The sequence below is a fragment of the Periophthalmus magnuspinnatus genome, chromosome 8 (genome assembly GCF_009829125.3).
Source record: "Periophthalmus magnuspinnatus isolate fPerMag1 chromosome 8, fPerMag1.2.pri, whole genome shotgun sequence".
Classification (NCBI taxonomy): domain Eukaryota; kingdom Metazoa; phylum Chordata; class Actinopteri; order Gobiiformes; family Gobiidae; genus Periophthalmus; species Periophthalmus magnuspinnatus.
Window position 1 is genome coordinate 8,916,752 of NC_047133.1, and position 15,160 is coordinate 8,931,911.

At 39.7% G+C, this 15,160-nt stretch overlaps 1 protein-coding gene across 1 annotated transcript in view; it reads right to left on the bottom strand.

The window, feature by feature from the left end:
* The window catches only part of mybpc2a (myosin binding protein Ca), a 91,940-nt gene extending 77,995 nt beyond the window's left edge, over window positions 1-13,945 (bottom strand). Inside the window, exons 1-3 of the mRNA XM_055223779.1 lie at window positions 13,937-13,945; window positions 13,810-13,818; window positions 13,706-13,757 (exon numbers count right to left, since the gene is read on the bottom strand). Of these exons, the coding sequence (XP_055079754.1) occupies window positions 13,706-13,757; window positions 13,810-13,818; window positions 13,937-13,945 (70 nt within the window). The remainder of the gene's footprint in view (window positions 1-13,705; window positions 13,758-13,809; window positions 13,819-13,936) is intronic.
* Window positions 13,946-15,160: the final 1,215 nt, after the last annotated feature.

A 15,160-nucleotide genomic window follows, 5' to 3' on the forward strand; every position in this document is an offset into this window, starting at 1 on the left:
GATGTTATTTTGGTTATATTTACATTTTCTGATTAGACAGCGGTGGTGTGACTTCATACTGACTGCACAGCTCAGGACGTAGTATAAAAACTGTAATGATTCAGTAGGAATAAAGCAAAAATACATGGTTTATTTTATTAGTTTAGGTTTATCATCTACAAATGATGTGTGCAACCTAGAATACACACTTGGTAACAAATTTATGAACTATTTTACCCCAAATATTGTGAATATTAAAGGTCCTATATCACACATAACTGATTCTTGTGAGCTTTAAGTCATGTTGTGTTATTACCTTCTCAAAAACAGACCTGGAGTTGAGTTTTGTTTCATTCACACATGTTTGAGTAACTCTTTATTATTAGTCTGTCCACATCAAAGCTCAAAATGCTCTGTTCCACCTTGTGATGTCATCTAGTGATAGTTTTCAAGTTAACAGATACCTTTTACCTTTAGTTCAGTAAAGATTGGCAATTCCAGGACTGAAATTATCCAAGTGATTCTAGTGAAGGTGTGTAGAGTTTAAAAACACAGTGGAGCACTTCCTGTATTACCACACGATGACATCACAAGGTGGAATTGAGCATTTTGAGCTTTTGAGGTAAGACTAATAATGCAGGGTGACTCAAGCATCTGTGAATGAAACAAAACACAATTCCAGGTATGTTTTTGAGAAGGTAACAACATTATTAGAAAAAATCGGCCTACATCTGCAGGATTTGTGTATGAATCCAGTTAAATCGAGTTAAACATGTGTGAATGAAACAAAACACAACTCCGGGTATGTTTTTGATGTTGAAAAATGTTTTAAATAGATCAGAAAATAGTGTAATCTGGGCCCTTTCAAGCTTCACGTATCGCATTTTACTTCTTTCCTGTCGTGTCCCATTTCGAGCGCTAACCCTTTGTATCTGAAGTTAGCTAACCGTTTTCCTCTGGGACTATGGGAATGTCTTAGCAAAGTGATTCAAACTGTCTTTTTACACCACAAACAATGGCAGGTGTTTTTACTTTAGCAGCAGCTGGAGCAGTCATCTGGGACCCTCTGTCAAATACTGTACACCTCTGCTAATAGGACGTCCCACGGGAGAATGGCTCGGCTTAGATCACTACTGAGGACGTCCAGAAGGGTTACTCCATCTCCAAAACGCCCTAGACTACACTGCAAAAAGTCACATACAGGCAAGTATTTTTTTGACTGTTTAAAGAAGTGGATTAAATGAGTGTGACGTCGCCCATAGTGTTCAGCTCCAGTTAAATAAAGCTCATCGAGACTAGCGGTTATAGGGGTGAATTTGGAGCAGAGTCCTATATTTGGAATTCTGTCCGCAAGTAGCATAGAAAGGGCCAATCTAGAGCGACGCTGTTGAAGGCGACGTCTGTTATTGTGTGTTATTAATGTTCATATCTTGATTTACGGACACAATAGTGAAATAAAAACGCCAGGATCATGTAGCGCGGGTCAATACGGACATTTTAAGATCAAAATGACGAGGCTCGCTGCAGCAGTTACAGAGAGAGGGGTGACGGTTTTTCAATAGAAAGTGAATTGGAGCCAAAAAAAATAATAATAATTGGAAAACATCTACTCAAAATAGGAAAACTAATTCTATGTTGCTTGTTTTTTGTTACACAGTATGGCGTTAAACGTATTGATCTTTAAGGAGATGATAAGCGATACCAGCAGGCCAAGTTACAGGTCAGATCTGTGGAAATGTGAGCCCTCACACAGTAATGATACAGGTGTTTCCAATGTAACATTTGTAATTTGATTAAACAAGTAGGTTTGAAGGTCTTCTACTGGATTTCTTCTTATGTGTTTGAGAAAAATGTGTCTTGCCTCAGTACATTTTATTGTCCAATAATCAGGAAGTGCGCTGTTGTTACCTTTACACTGAAAAGAGCTTATAAACTCATCATGGTGAATAATTAGGATGTTCTGAATACATAAGGTAAGTGAGAAATAACTTTGGACCACTGCAAACTGTTTAAAATGAACTACTTCTGTTTTTCAAGTTTTTAAGACATCCTTTTGCCCTTTTAAGTAATGCCATACTGCAGAACATTGCAGGCAAAGCAATAACATCAGTGCTGTTTGTGTATTCATATTATGGCCAAAAATATATGATGTATTTTTACTTTGAGATCTCATTAAATAAAGATTTACAAGTTAGATCTGTGTCAGAAAGTGCTGAGCGTCTTCGTCTATTCCTCTTTTATGACGCAGATTTTAATTTGATCTCTTAATTACGCGTCCCCCCTGACGACACATCCCTGGTCAGGTGTAAAACGGGTGAATCTGATCTTGTGAAGAAGCACCCAAAGGAGACTCTTGGGTGCTCACACTAGATTCTGTTACTGTGCGTTTGGGAGAAAGGCTTATGATGAAATGAGTCTGCTGATGTCTTTGGCTCAGATCGGTTTAAAGACTTAACGGAGTATATTTACATTTTGGACACTTGTTTTAGGAGGACAGGAGACACTGGAGAGTCACATGACGGTCATTTCTGAAATACAGCGACGGGCACTAGACCTGAGCATAGTTGTATATCATTTATTATTATTATTATTATTAATTTTTAGAACATTTGTGGGTTTTTGTCACTATTTATCTGTCTTTTCTGTGTTTTTGTGGTAATGGATTTGCCCACTGTATTTAAAAATATGTTTAAAGGTCCTATATTACACAAAATTGACTCTTGTGAACTTTAAAACATGTTATAATGCTGTTACCTCATCAAAAACATTCCTGGAGTTGTGTTTCTGTCTACATCTCCAAAGCTCAAAATACTCTGTTCCACCTTGTGATGTCATGAAGTGGGAGTTTTCAAGTGAACAACTACATTTTACCTTTTGTTCAGCACAGTTTGGCAATCCCAGAGCAGAAATCATACAAATGATTCTAGTGAAGTTGTATGGAGTTTAAAAACACAGTGGAGCACTTCCTGTATTAGCCAATGACATCACAAGGTGGAAATGAAGTATTTTCAATATGAGAGAAGAAATCAGCCTAAATACGCTGGGTTTGTGTGTTAAACATGTGTGAATGAATGAAAGAAAACACAACTCCAGGTCTGTTTGTGAAGAGAAAACTAATGTCCATAGCACAGTTGTCTGTCAATTAAACAAAAAAAAAAAGTTAAAGCGACCATCCCTAATTAGGCTGATCAACCTCGCCCTGTTGTATTCTCACATATCACCACTAGATGCTGTCTATGTTACTGCTCTCTGATAGTGTACCAGCTTTCCTCTGACAGAAGAAGACTGGAGAGCACAGGTGAGACTGAACAAAGACCAGGAGAAGGGAAGGGGGGAACAGGTTTCACATTTGCCATCTAGTAGTTAAAAAAATCCAAATAAAGTTACAGATGCTAGCTTTAACACTTAAGTAAAACAGTCAAAACAAGATGATAAAAAATGATGATGATAAAAAGTCTCATTTTTAGATAGCACTTTTCCATCTTCAAGGCACTTAAGTCTTTTACATCAAGGAACCACTCACTCATTCACACACACACACATTCATACTCCAGTGTACACAGACATGGGGTGAGGTGGGTTAAGTGTCTTGCCCAAGGACACAACGACAGCATTCAGCTGTGGGTCGGTGGATTTGACCGCTCAACCAATGATGTTTACTGTATGTCGTGAGCGTGGGATTCAAACCGCCAACCTTCAGATCAGTGGGCAAACGCTCTACCAACTGAGCTACTGTGTAAAATATAAAATACAACACATCAGTCGACTCACGCGGTGTTAAAAGTCAGAGATTGTAGATTTTGTGGTCATTATTTACCCCACAGCCCCCATCATGCTAATATTTATTTATTTAGTTTATTTCTGCCGTGATACATTGAGTTGTGGAGATTTGAAGTGAGTGGTCAGTGTTTAGCTCCAGCGGGGCATTGAAATAGTAACACATTTGTGATCCATGAATAAAACACGACACAGTACGTCTGACTATAGTACACTATCTCACACTAATGATTTATTCAGACTCATTCTTTAGTAATGGGGCCAGACAGACGTGGTTGTCATAGTGACCGAGATGCTGCTAAGGTTGTGTTCAAAGTTCCTAAGTGTTCTTGCTCTGGTATCTGTACTTTTACTTAAGTAACAAAAAATTGAGTACTTCAGACTCATTCTTTAGTAATGGGGCCAGACAGACAGATGTGGTTGTCGTAGTGACCGAGATGCTGCTAAGGTTGTGTTCAACGTTCTGCTTCCTGCTTCTGAAGAATGCAGATGCAAACCTTGCTTGCTCCTGCTGCTTCCTCCTTACTTTGCTTTTTTAATCATTTTACCTCTTCCATTGCTGGGAGATTTGTTTAGTTATGATTTTCTCTTAAGTAAACCAAGATTTTTAAACCATTTTTACATTTTTAACAAAATTTCTGACGAGCCACCAACATGTCCGAAGGAAGAAACAACAGAAACAAAAGGAATTCTTTCTGCGAACGCTGTCGGAACTATCAACAACAAATTATTGAGCTACAAGCAGAGATATTTGTTTTAGAATCTGAAAAAGGACTTCACCGAACGCCCCCTGTGACCTCCAGTGGTAAGCAGCCTACAGATACTTTCAGAGAAGAGAGTGAAAAAACTGCTACTTTCAACTTAAACCTGAGTGATACGGTGTCTTTTCCAAAACTTTGTAAAGACAAGAATTTCAAGCCAACGCCACAAGTGATAAGAGGCAATGCTAATATAGTTACATCACCCAAAATACAACTTACAAACAGATTTTTACCACTGTCACAGACTGATGTTGATGTTAATATACAAACGGTCTGAGTTCATCTACGTGCTGCCTCAATGTGTTACCCACTAAATTTCTAAAGTCTGTGCTCAACAGTTTGCTGTCACCACTCACTCTCATAGTTAATATGTCACTTCAATCTGGAACATTCCCAAGTGCTTTGAAAACTGCGGTTATCAAGCCTCTCCTAAAGAGTAGTCTTGATGCCACAATATTGAACAATTATCGACCGTTCTCAAATCTGCCGTTGTTAGGCAAAGTCCTCGAAAAAGTTGTTTGCCAACAACTTATTAACTTCCTCGAAATGAACAAGTCCTTTGATGTCTTCCAATCAGGTTTTAGACCCCACCACAGCACTGAGACTGCTCTTATCGAGGTGACAAATGACATCCGCCTGAACACTGATGCAGGCAAAGTCTCAGTCTTGATCCTGTTAGATCTGAGTTCTGCCTTTGACACTGTGGATCATGGGATTCTCTTACAGAGACTAGGGGACTGGGTGGGCATCTCTGGTACTGCACTAAACTGGTTCAAGTCCTATTTAGAAAACAGGAAGTACTTTGTTGAAATTGGAAAATGTATATCAGATAAAATGTCCCTGACCTGTGGGGTGCCCCAGGGTTCAATCCTGGGACCCCTGCTGTTCAGTCTCTACATGCTGCCCTTAGGCCAGTTAATACGCAGCAATAATGTGTCTTACCACAACTATGCAGATGACACTCAGACCTATATCTCACTGGCAGCAGGTGAATATGGACCAGTGGATTCCCTCTGACACTGCATCCAACAGATCAGTGTGTGGATGTGAAACAACTTTCTTCTGCTAAACTCAGACAAGACTGAAGTCATCACCTTTGGCCCACAGAAACATAGAGAAAGTGTCAGCAGTCACCTCCAGTCTCTCTCTCTAAAACCTCCAAATCAGGCTAGAAATCTAGGGGTAATAATGGACTCAGACTTGAACTTTAACAGCCACATCAAATCAATAACATCTGCAGCTTTTTACCACCTAAAAAACATTGCAAAAATCAAAGGTATACTGTCAAAGGCAGACTTAGAGAGACTTATCCATGCATTTGTCTCCAGTAGGTTAGACTACTGTAACGATCTGCTCACTGGCCTCTCCAAACGAGCCTTAAAACAGCTGCAGTACATCCAGAACACTGCTGCTCGGGTCCTGACTAGAACCAGGAAGTACGAGCACATAAGTCCTATGCTCAGGTCTCTGCACTGGCTTCCTGTAGCTCAAAGAATAGACTTTAAAGCAGCTCTGCTTGTGTATAAGTCTCTCCATGGCCTAGGTCCAAAGTATATCTCTGACATGTTAGTGTCATATGAACCATCTCACACTCTGAGGACTTCAGGGACCGGCCTCCTGCTGGTGCCCAGAGTCAGGACTAAACATGGAGAATCAGCGTTTCAGTTTTATGCAGCTAAAACTTGGAACAGTCTTCCCGAAGATGTGAGACAGGCCTCTACTTTGACAATGTTTAAATCCAGGCTCAAAACGGTTCTGTTTAGCTGTACATACGACTGAAAGGTTTTTATTCTGCACTTTTCTCCTTTAATGGTAATTTTATGATGACAAAAGAAACATGGACTGACGGACTTTTATTAGACATAGTAAAGTGACAGGAAGGTATTTGAGAAGTGAGCAAGACAGTGTTTAAAGAGTGCGAGAGAGAGAGTTTTTAAAAGGTGCAAACGAGTGGGTGAGAGAGTTGCAGATTGGGTGATTATTTATGTTTTGATTTGTGTGATTTTAATGTCTTTCTTATTCTGTAAAGCACTTTGAATTACCTTGTGTATGAATTGTGCTATACAAATAAACTTGCCTTTTTCCACCACTGGCCCGGGCAGAGTGACCCAGATCTGAGCCATGGGGAAGTTGGTCAGGAATAGCTGCTTGCCTCTCCACAGATCTAACCCATAACTTGACCTGGTGTCACTCTCTGCTTGTCTCCATGGAGATAGATACCTACCTAATGCCTTACCATGGAACAATGCAGGGAAAGCATCTCCATAAAGACAAGTAGGTGGTAGATCCTTCTCCAGAAAAGTTCCATAGTGCAGCTTTAAAGAGCAGGTATTTAACTTCTATGTGTTAGTAATTGCTAACATATAAAATATTTAGATCACCATGTTGCTTTTTATAGTTTTGAAAATGAGGTATTTGCCAAAAACATGTTTTGCTTTTGTTTTTGACGCTCTGAATCTCCCTCCCTTTGCTCTCTGTGCTAAGTCACTCCCCCTTCAGAGCACTATCACAACACAATCAGCTGCATCCGGCTAATGAAACGACTGCACATCACATCAGGTTTGTCAAGTTGCTGTGTACAGTTTTGTGTGTTGTGTTTTTGTATATTTATGGAGAATTGTCGTGTGGGAGCATGGGTGACGTAGGCTTGTGGGTGGAGCCTTGTACCACATCTTACAGCTAACCGTAAAGAGGGTTCGAATAGGGCCCGGGAGAGATCCCTTAATTACTCAGACATGCATGGATGACAATTAAAACCTCTTCAGACGTGTTTTTGATGAGGAAACAGCGTTATAACATGTTTTTGTATAATACGCCCTCTTTAAGTCTTGTCTTATCTGCATCTACTCCCTCAAAACACCATCATTTTGTTTAATATAACTTTTACTATATGCCACAAAAATACATTGCTCTGGATTAGCATAAACTTGTTGTCTTATTTAGTCTATGAAAAAGTGTAATAGAAAAATAATCTCATATCTTCTAAATAGCCCATAATGTGCAGAGCTTTATGACTGCTCTAACTCAACTTGTTCTACTCTAATCAAAATTTTCTCTCTCCATGGAAATATTATTGCTTTGGAACTTTCCACAGTTCATGGCAAGCAGGTGACACCACCAGTCTAAGTTACAGGTCAGATCTGTGAAGAGGCTGGCCCACTCTTAGTATGAATGCATGTTTTTCAAGGTATCTGTAGGTAGTAAAACCATTTGTAATTGAATAAATGCAAGATAAGTTTAATGCCATACTGTGGATTATTCGAGTCAAAGCAAAAATGTAGACAGGCCACTATGCAGAAAAGTTACATGGTGCACCTTTAAACCAAGTTGTTTTTGGAGTGATTTGTGCATGTTTGAGGGATTTTGGGCGAAAGTGGGTCAGTTGGTAGAGTGTTTCAGACCCAAAGCAAACAAAGGAAACAAAAAGAACAATAGAGCTAGCCAAAAACACCCACTAAGAATTGTATGAACATATTAAGTATGTCTCAGTTTTCGAGTTTCTGCTCCTCCCTTCAGATAGATATAAGGCAGTGTCCACCAGAAATCTGATCAGAACTGAAGATGAGCAGCCAAACGTCTTCACTCCTACAACTTTTTGTCCAGTTGACAGCTTTAACTTTGGCTTTAATTGGGCAAGACACTTGACCCGCCTCGGCCCCAGTCTCTGCGTACACTGGTGTATGAATGTGTGTGTGAATGGGTGAGTGGTTCCTTGATGTAAAGAACTTTGAGTGTCTTGAAGGTGGAAAAGTGCTATGTAAAAATGTGTAATCTCTTTAATCTCTTATTTTCAAGAAGATTTTCTGCCAATCAACCCCCCGTTTTCACCGCCACCGGTACACGCCCACTGCTCTGTACTTACTTTGTTCTCCAATTTTATTTTCCTAATTGGTGATATGAGTAGTATTTGGCAGTGTAGCGTGCTCATTTTGGCACAAATAAAAAAAATTATAATCTGCTACTTGTTAGTGTGGTCTCTAGCTACCCATAGGAGGCGCCGACAGCTCCACGGCTCTTTGGTGTGATGACATTTACGGTGTCGTCAGCTCCCATTGGGCACCGCAGTTTTCTAACACAGAAGTCAGACTTGTTTCTTTTATCCAGTCATTTTGGATGAATACTGCAATTTAAAATGTGCAAACTATAACATAATGATCCACGAGTGTCACAGATTGTAACTATAGAACAGATATGACAGACAATAGGTCTTCTTTCATTTAAATCTAAAGATAATAACTATAGTCTAAGATATTCAAATACTATATATAGGCCAGTGCATAAGATATAGGCTCTTTTAGTAAACAACATACATTAAAAGCTAAAGCTAATTCAGATTTGCCAGTTTCCTCTAAAATGGCGTCCTAAATAGGCTTAATGCGTCTCGTGCAGTTCTTCTCATGTCAGATTAAATGCTGTTTTTCTCAAATGCTCAAAAACAAACCAACACAAAGCAGCTCTGAAATGCAAAGGCGGATTAGAGCAGACAATTAAAGCCTCCATCTCCCACAATGCACCTTGTCTCATCGATCTGAAGAAGTGTGAATGAAGGAGAATCTGTGCAACAAAGACCAGAATAAACCTCATTATGACACAGACACAGGACGTTTTTTGAGTTGTTTGTATAGTATTTTCCTGTGTATTTATTGATTTATAAAGTTGAATTTTCAAGACAAAAACATCAAGCTAAATTTTATTTTATTTCCATATTGCGCTATTTTCTGATCTATGTTATAATATTGTTTCCTCATCTCAAACAGACCTGGAGTTGTGTTTTGTTTCATTCACACGTTTAACTCACAAACCCTGAATATTCAGACTGAATTCTTCTCTCACTCTGTTCCACCTTGTGATGTCATGTGATAATACAGGAAGTGCTCCACTGTGTTTTAAAACTCCACACAACTTCACTTGAATCACTTGGATAATTCCAGCCCTGGAATTGCAAATTTCTACTAAACAAAAAGGTAAATGATAGATGCTAATTTGAAAACTACGGCTTCATGACATCACAAGGTGACAGATGTAAACAGACTAATAATGCAGGGTTCCATCCATCCAGCCATCCATTTTCTTCTACTTATCCAGGGCCGGGCCGCAGGGCCAGCAGTCTAAGCAGGAACTCCCAGACTTCCCTCCACCCCAGACACATCCTCCAGCTCCTCCGGTGGGACCCCAATGCATTCCCAGGCCATCTGAGAGACATAGTCCCTCCAGTGTGTCCTGGGTCTTCCCAGGGACCTCCTCCCGGTGGGACATGCCCATAATACCTCCCTAGGGAGGCATCCTGAGCAGATGCCCAAGTCACCCCACCTGGCTTCTCTCATGTGGAAGAGCAGTAGCTCTACTCTAAGTTCCCCCTGTGTGACTGAGCTCCTCATCTGATGGATCCTCCTACAGGTGTTGGGTCGACGGGGGGACAGCCACTGTCGCTCCTTTGAGCTGTGCCTGACCTGCGCCGTTGGGAAAGGCCCGGCCACCCGGCACTTGCTGTTGAGCAACCCCCCAGGGCTGGCTCCAGGGTGGGGCCCCAGTAACGCCAGTCCAGGTGACGTAACTGGCCTTGCTGTTCTACTCATCATGAAAGGCTTTTCAGCCTCAATGCAGGGTTACTCAACACAACTCCAGGTATGTTTTTGTGAAGGTGACAGTATAACATGGCTTAACTCTCTCAAGAACCCATTCTGTGTCATATAGGACCTTTAAAACTTAGACCGCAGTGTGCTGCCTGCCTCTAATTTTGAAGTATTTTTGAGCAAGGAAGTAATGCTAGTTCTTATTTTCGAATTGTTTCCAGAATGTCTAAACTACAGGATTTTCAACAAGACTTTTCTATCAAAAGACAGTATGTTTTGTTCTTTGCTGAGAGCATTCTATTAAATAACTTTTCATAATAAACTGAAAACTGCCATGTCGATTCAATTGTTCCCATCTCTACGCTCCCATCACTACGCTCCTCACGAATCGCGTTCCTCTCTGTGCCTGCTCTGGTTTACACAGCTATTCATCTGAGCTGGCAGCTATGGTACACACTCTTTAAATTACAACAACATGTAGCGCGCTCGCTCATATACGCACTAAAGTTTGATCTATAACGGGACATGGCGTCTAATCCGAGCCGCTCTCCGAATACAAAGTGATTTAGCCTCTCCAGGGAACGGAGCAGCCATGTTGGGAGTTACAGCTCATAACGTCACGCTCTGAGGAATACCTGGGTTTATATACAGGCCATGATGCAAATGGACTTGTATGTGAAAAATGTTTAGTGCTACTCAGATAAATTCTCCGGGACTGGCTAAAAGTTCGGCATTGCTATGTGCTGTATTTTCCATGGAGCGTGAGGTAATTTCATAATAGACAGATGTGATTACAGCAAATAGCATGTTAACTTCCAGATATATAGTTCATCTTGGCAAGAGGAAAATACAACTCAGTTCAAGACCTGCTTAGCAAACCTGTCCCAGCTTAAAGGGCCGGTATGACGTTGTTTTCTGATGCATGTTATAATGTTGCTTCTTCGTCAAAATCACAAACAGACCTGGAGTTGTGTTTTGTTTGTTGTTGTTCATTCACACACGTTTAACACACAAACCCTGTGTATTTAGGCTCAGTTCTTCTCTCAAACAGAAAACACTCTGTTCCACCTTGTGATGTCATCATGTGGTAATACAGGAAGTGCTTCACTACGTTTTTAAACTTCATACACCTTCACTAGAATCATTTGGATGATTTCAGCCCTGGAATTGCCAATCTCTACTGAACTAAAGGTAAAAGATATCTGCTAACTTAAAGACTGCAGCTTCATGACATCACAAGGTGGAACAGAGCATTCTGGGCTTTGGAGATATTGACAGACTAATAATAAAGGGTTACTCAAACATGTGTGAATGAAACAAAACACAACTCCAGGTCTGTTTTTGAGGAGATAAGAACATTATAACATGGTTAAAAGCTCACAAGTGTCAGTTTTGTGTAATATAGGACCTTTAACCAAATGATCCAGTACGATATATTTTTACAGAAAAATATCCCAATAAACAATAACACTGAACCTACTTAATATCACTGATGGAGTAACACTAAAGTGGGATTATCTTTAACCCATTTTGACTTATTTTATTATTATCTCTGCTAGTCCAAAGAAAAGGTACATGTCATATTTTGAATAAGTTGATATAGTAATTATCACGAGAGGCCTGTTCCTAAATCTAAACTTCACCCTGATCATGACCCTAACTTTAACCTGACTGTGAAAAAATATATTGTAAAAGAATACACATTTGTGAGCAGTGTTTGGTGAAATAAAGAAGTGCCAGATGCATCAACAGAAAGTAAAAGGTTTTCACACATGTCAGTGGGTCTGTGGAACGACCCCAGTGGCTCTAGATTTAATTCTGTTTACTTCACTTTTAGGTCGGTCCTGTTCACAAACACCATGAGCCACGTGAGAGTCCATCAGCTGATCAAAGAACTTATTTCAAGCGACTGAGCCCCGTGAACACACACTCACACACACACTTCTCCTGTACACGAGGCCTTTTCTTTCACCTGTGGCTAAATACACCGTGAGAACTGTACGGGCTGATGACAGAGGAGAAAAAGCAATCCAGATATTAGGAACTGAATAAATGCAAGATGCATAGCTTTAGTGTCATACAGTGGAACATTGCAGGCAGAGCGATCTCCATGGAGACCGTCATGTGCCAGACTCTCCACCAGTAAAGTTGCATAATGCACCTTTAATTTGAACTGAAAAAACTGGGGTCAAACACTCAATACAGTTTCACAGGCACAAGCGAAACACCTCCGTTCCACGGTTTTATTAAATTCTCACCATCTGAGTCGGAAATAGCTCCGATAATCAAATGTGTGAGTTCATGCACGTGCTGCCATCGCCACAGAGACGCTTCTGTGTCTGTTTAGTGCTCACATACAGATATTTGTCTAAACAAGGGATTTTCTGAGAAGTATAAAAGTTTAAAGTGTTAAACATGGGCAAAGTTGTATGAAAATTAACCTTTTCTTATCACTATGTCCTGAGGGCTGTTACTCTCCTCAAACTGCCCTGTCACTGGACCTGACCCGACCGGTTGATCTGCACTGAGACTGTAGTTTGAGCTTTTCTGTTATTATTTTGTTTTACTTGCCTGGAAAATCCAGAGTGATATGTGTGTGTTTATTATACAGACTGATATCAGTCTGGTCCCTGCGCCTCTGTGGCGTCTCAAGCCAAATACGATCGTCCAGTCAGATTTGTTCTTTTCAAAAGAGCTCATTGGTCACTTGTGATTTACAAATAAAATCAAATTTATCTGACCTCAGATTAACAGAGTTTCTTGCTTTGCTCATTTATTCTGCAGAAATCTGCAGAAAACATTTTGCAGCACCATGTGCTACTTTTTTGCATTATTTTTTTCTGATACAGAGAGACCATGTGTGTCCCTGACTGGCAAATCCATCTGTCAATCACGCTCATCTGAACTCTGGGAGATTTTCCGGTGACCAGACTCACATCTTCATAAAGTATTGAAGAAGTGTGTGTTCTGGATCCCAGGTCTGCATTTCCCTGCTCAGTGTGTTTAAACAGATCCTCGCGGGCAAAAACAGTGATACTGATCGATGTTTTACTTTGTTCTAGTATCTTTCTGTGCGCCCTCTTCTGGTGATTTGTGAACCAAAGCTATTCATATTTGTGAATCCTTTGCTCACAAATTGCTTTTTGAGCTAAACATAAGATGCATATGAATTTTTAATATGTTTCAATTTGTAAAATAATGATTCATTAAAATATCTGTATAATATCAGTACTTGTACAGTACATCTGCACCACAAAATGAGCCTTCTGCACGAGTTAAAATGACTTCAGTTTGGAAAATTCATCTCATTTTAAATACATTTCACTATAGTTTAGTTTTTTCTCTTAAATGTTCACTGTGCAACTTTTAGAATTATGTTATGGCTTTGCTTGGAACATCCCACAGTATGGCATTAAACACATTTATCTTTTAACACCATTGAGACAGATAAGTTTAATGCCATGGAGGAAAAGCAATAACATTTCCATGGAGACAAGCAGGTGACTGTCTCCCCATCACAAAAGTTACACTGTGCACCATTAATATACGCTAAACTCAAGTCATTTTAACTAATGCAGACGTTCATTTTGGCCTCGTGTTATGATGCAGTCTTACCCTCCTCCTCATCTGACAGCTCTATGTGTGGGGAAAACAATGTTGTTACCGACTATTGGATTATAAGCTTCTTCCACGAGACAGGTCAAATGCAGTTTTCTTACCAGGCTTATCTGAAAAACACAGAAATAAAATATATTCAAGAAGACATATTGTGCTTGTGGCTGCTCTATAGTTATAATCTATGACACCAGTGGATCATTATGTTATACTTTGGACATTTTAAATCGCAATATTCATCTAAAACGACGCCGCGTGCTGTTGGCGCCTCCTATGGATAGCTGCAGATCAGGCAAGCAAACAGCGTATATGTTTTATTAAATTTGTATCAAAATTACTAAGCAACGCTGCTGAATCCTGCACATATCATCGATTAAGAAAATAAATTTAGGGAACAAAGTAAGTACAGAGCAGTGGCTGTGGAGCGGTGGTTGTTCAGAGCAATGACGTCTCAAATACAGGAGAGTAAAGATAATTCAAACATGCACAAATCACTCTAAATACAACTTCAGAAGGTCAATGAGAAGCAAACAACTATAACATGGTTTAAAGCTCTTAAAAGTCCAGTTTGCAGAATAGGTCTGATTTAAATAAACTCCATCATCTGGGTTGAATTTGAGTTCATTTGCACAGCACGTTGCAGGGAGTAAATTGAATGTAAAAGTGTCCCAGGATCAGATTTGGAGAAGGCTCTTACCAGAAGAGGCTGGGGCCGCCTTATCGTCTTTGGCTTCTGCAATTAAAAACACAATTATGGAAATTAATTTGTCCACGCTTTTCAATTAATTTCATATCATGCAACTGCAGCGGGGAAGGGAACATTGAAATTCAGAGCCCCGTTACTCACTGTATACATGTCAGAAATGGACAAATGTGATGAAATGATAAAAAAAAAAACAATCTACATGAGTTAAAGGTGCACTGTGTAACTTTTTTGGTGCAGGTAATGCCGTAAACTTATCTATCTCCATGGACACAAGCCAGACAGGTAAGATCTGTGGAGCGACGTCCCTGTTTCCAGTAAGAATGCATGTTTTTTTAGTTATATTTCAGCTGTAACAATATCTGTAATAAGTAAGATAAGTTAATGCCGTATTGTGGAACATTACAGGTAAAGAAATAACTTCTCTTTACTGACAAGCAGGTGGCTGAGCCCTCATCAGAAAAGTTACATAGTGCACATTTAAAAACACTTAACATTAAATTGTTTATATTGTAATTGAGTCTTTAACTGTGTAAAACCTTTAAAGTGTAAAAGTATCACAAAAAACTACTTAACTAAAAGTATTAAAGTACCTGTTTAAAAATGTCATTAAAGTCTAAAAAGTAAAAGTATTTTGCACAAAGTTTGAGATCTAACAAAGCTTCAAATATAGAGACATTGATACAGATTTGTGCTGAATTTTTTTTTCAACAGAAACAACTGACCCCTCCCCGAACCGCCACCTTAACCGT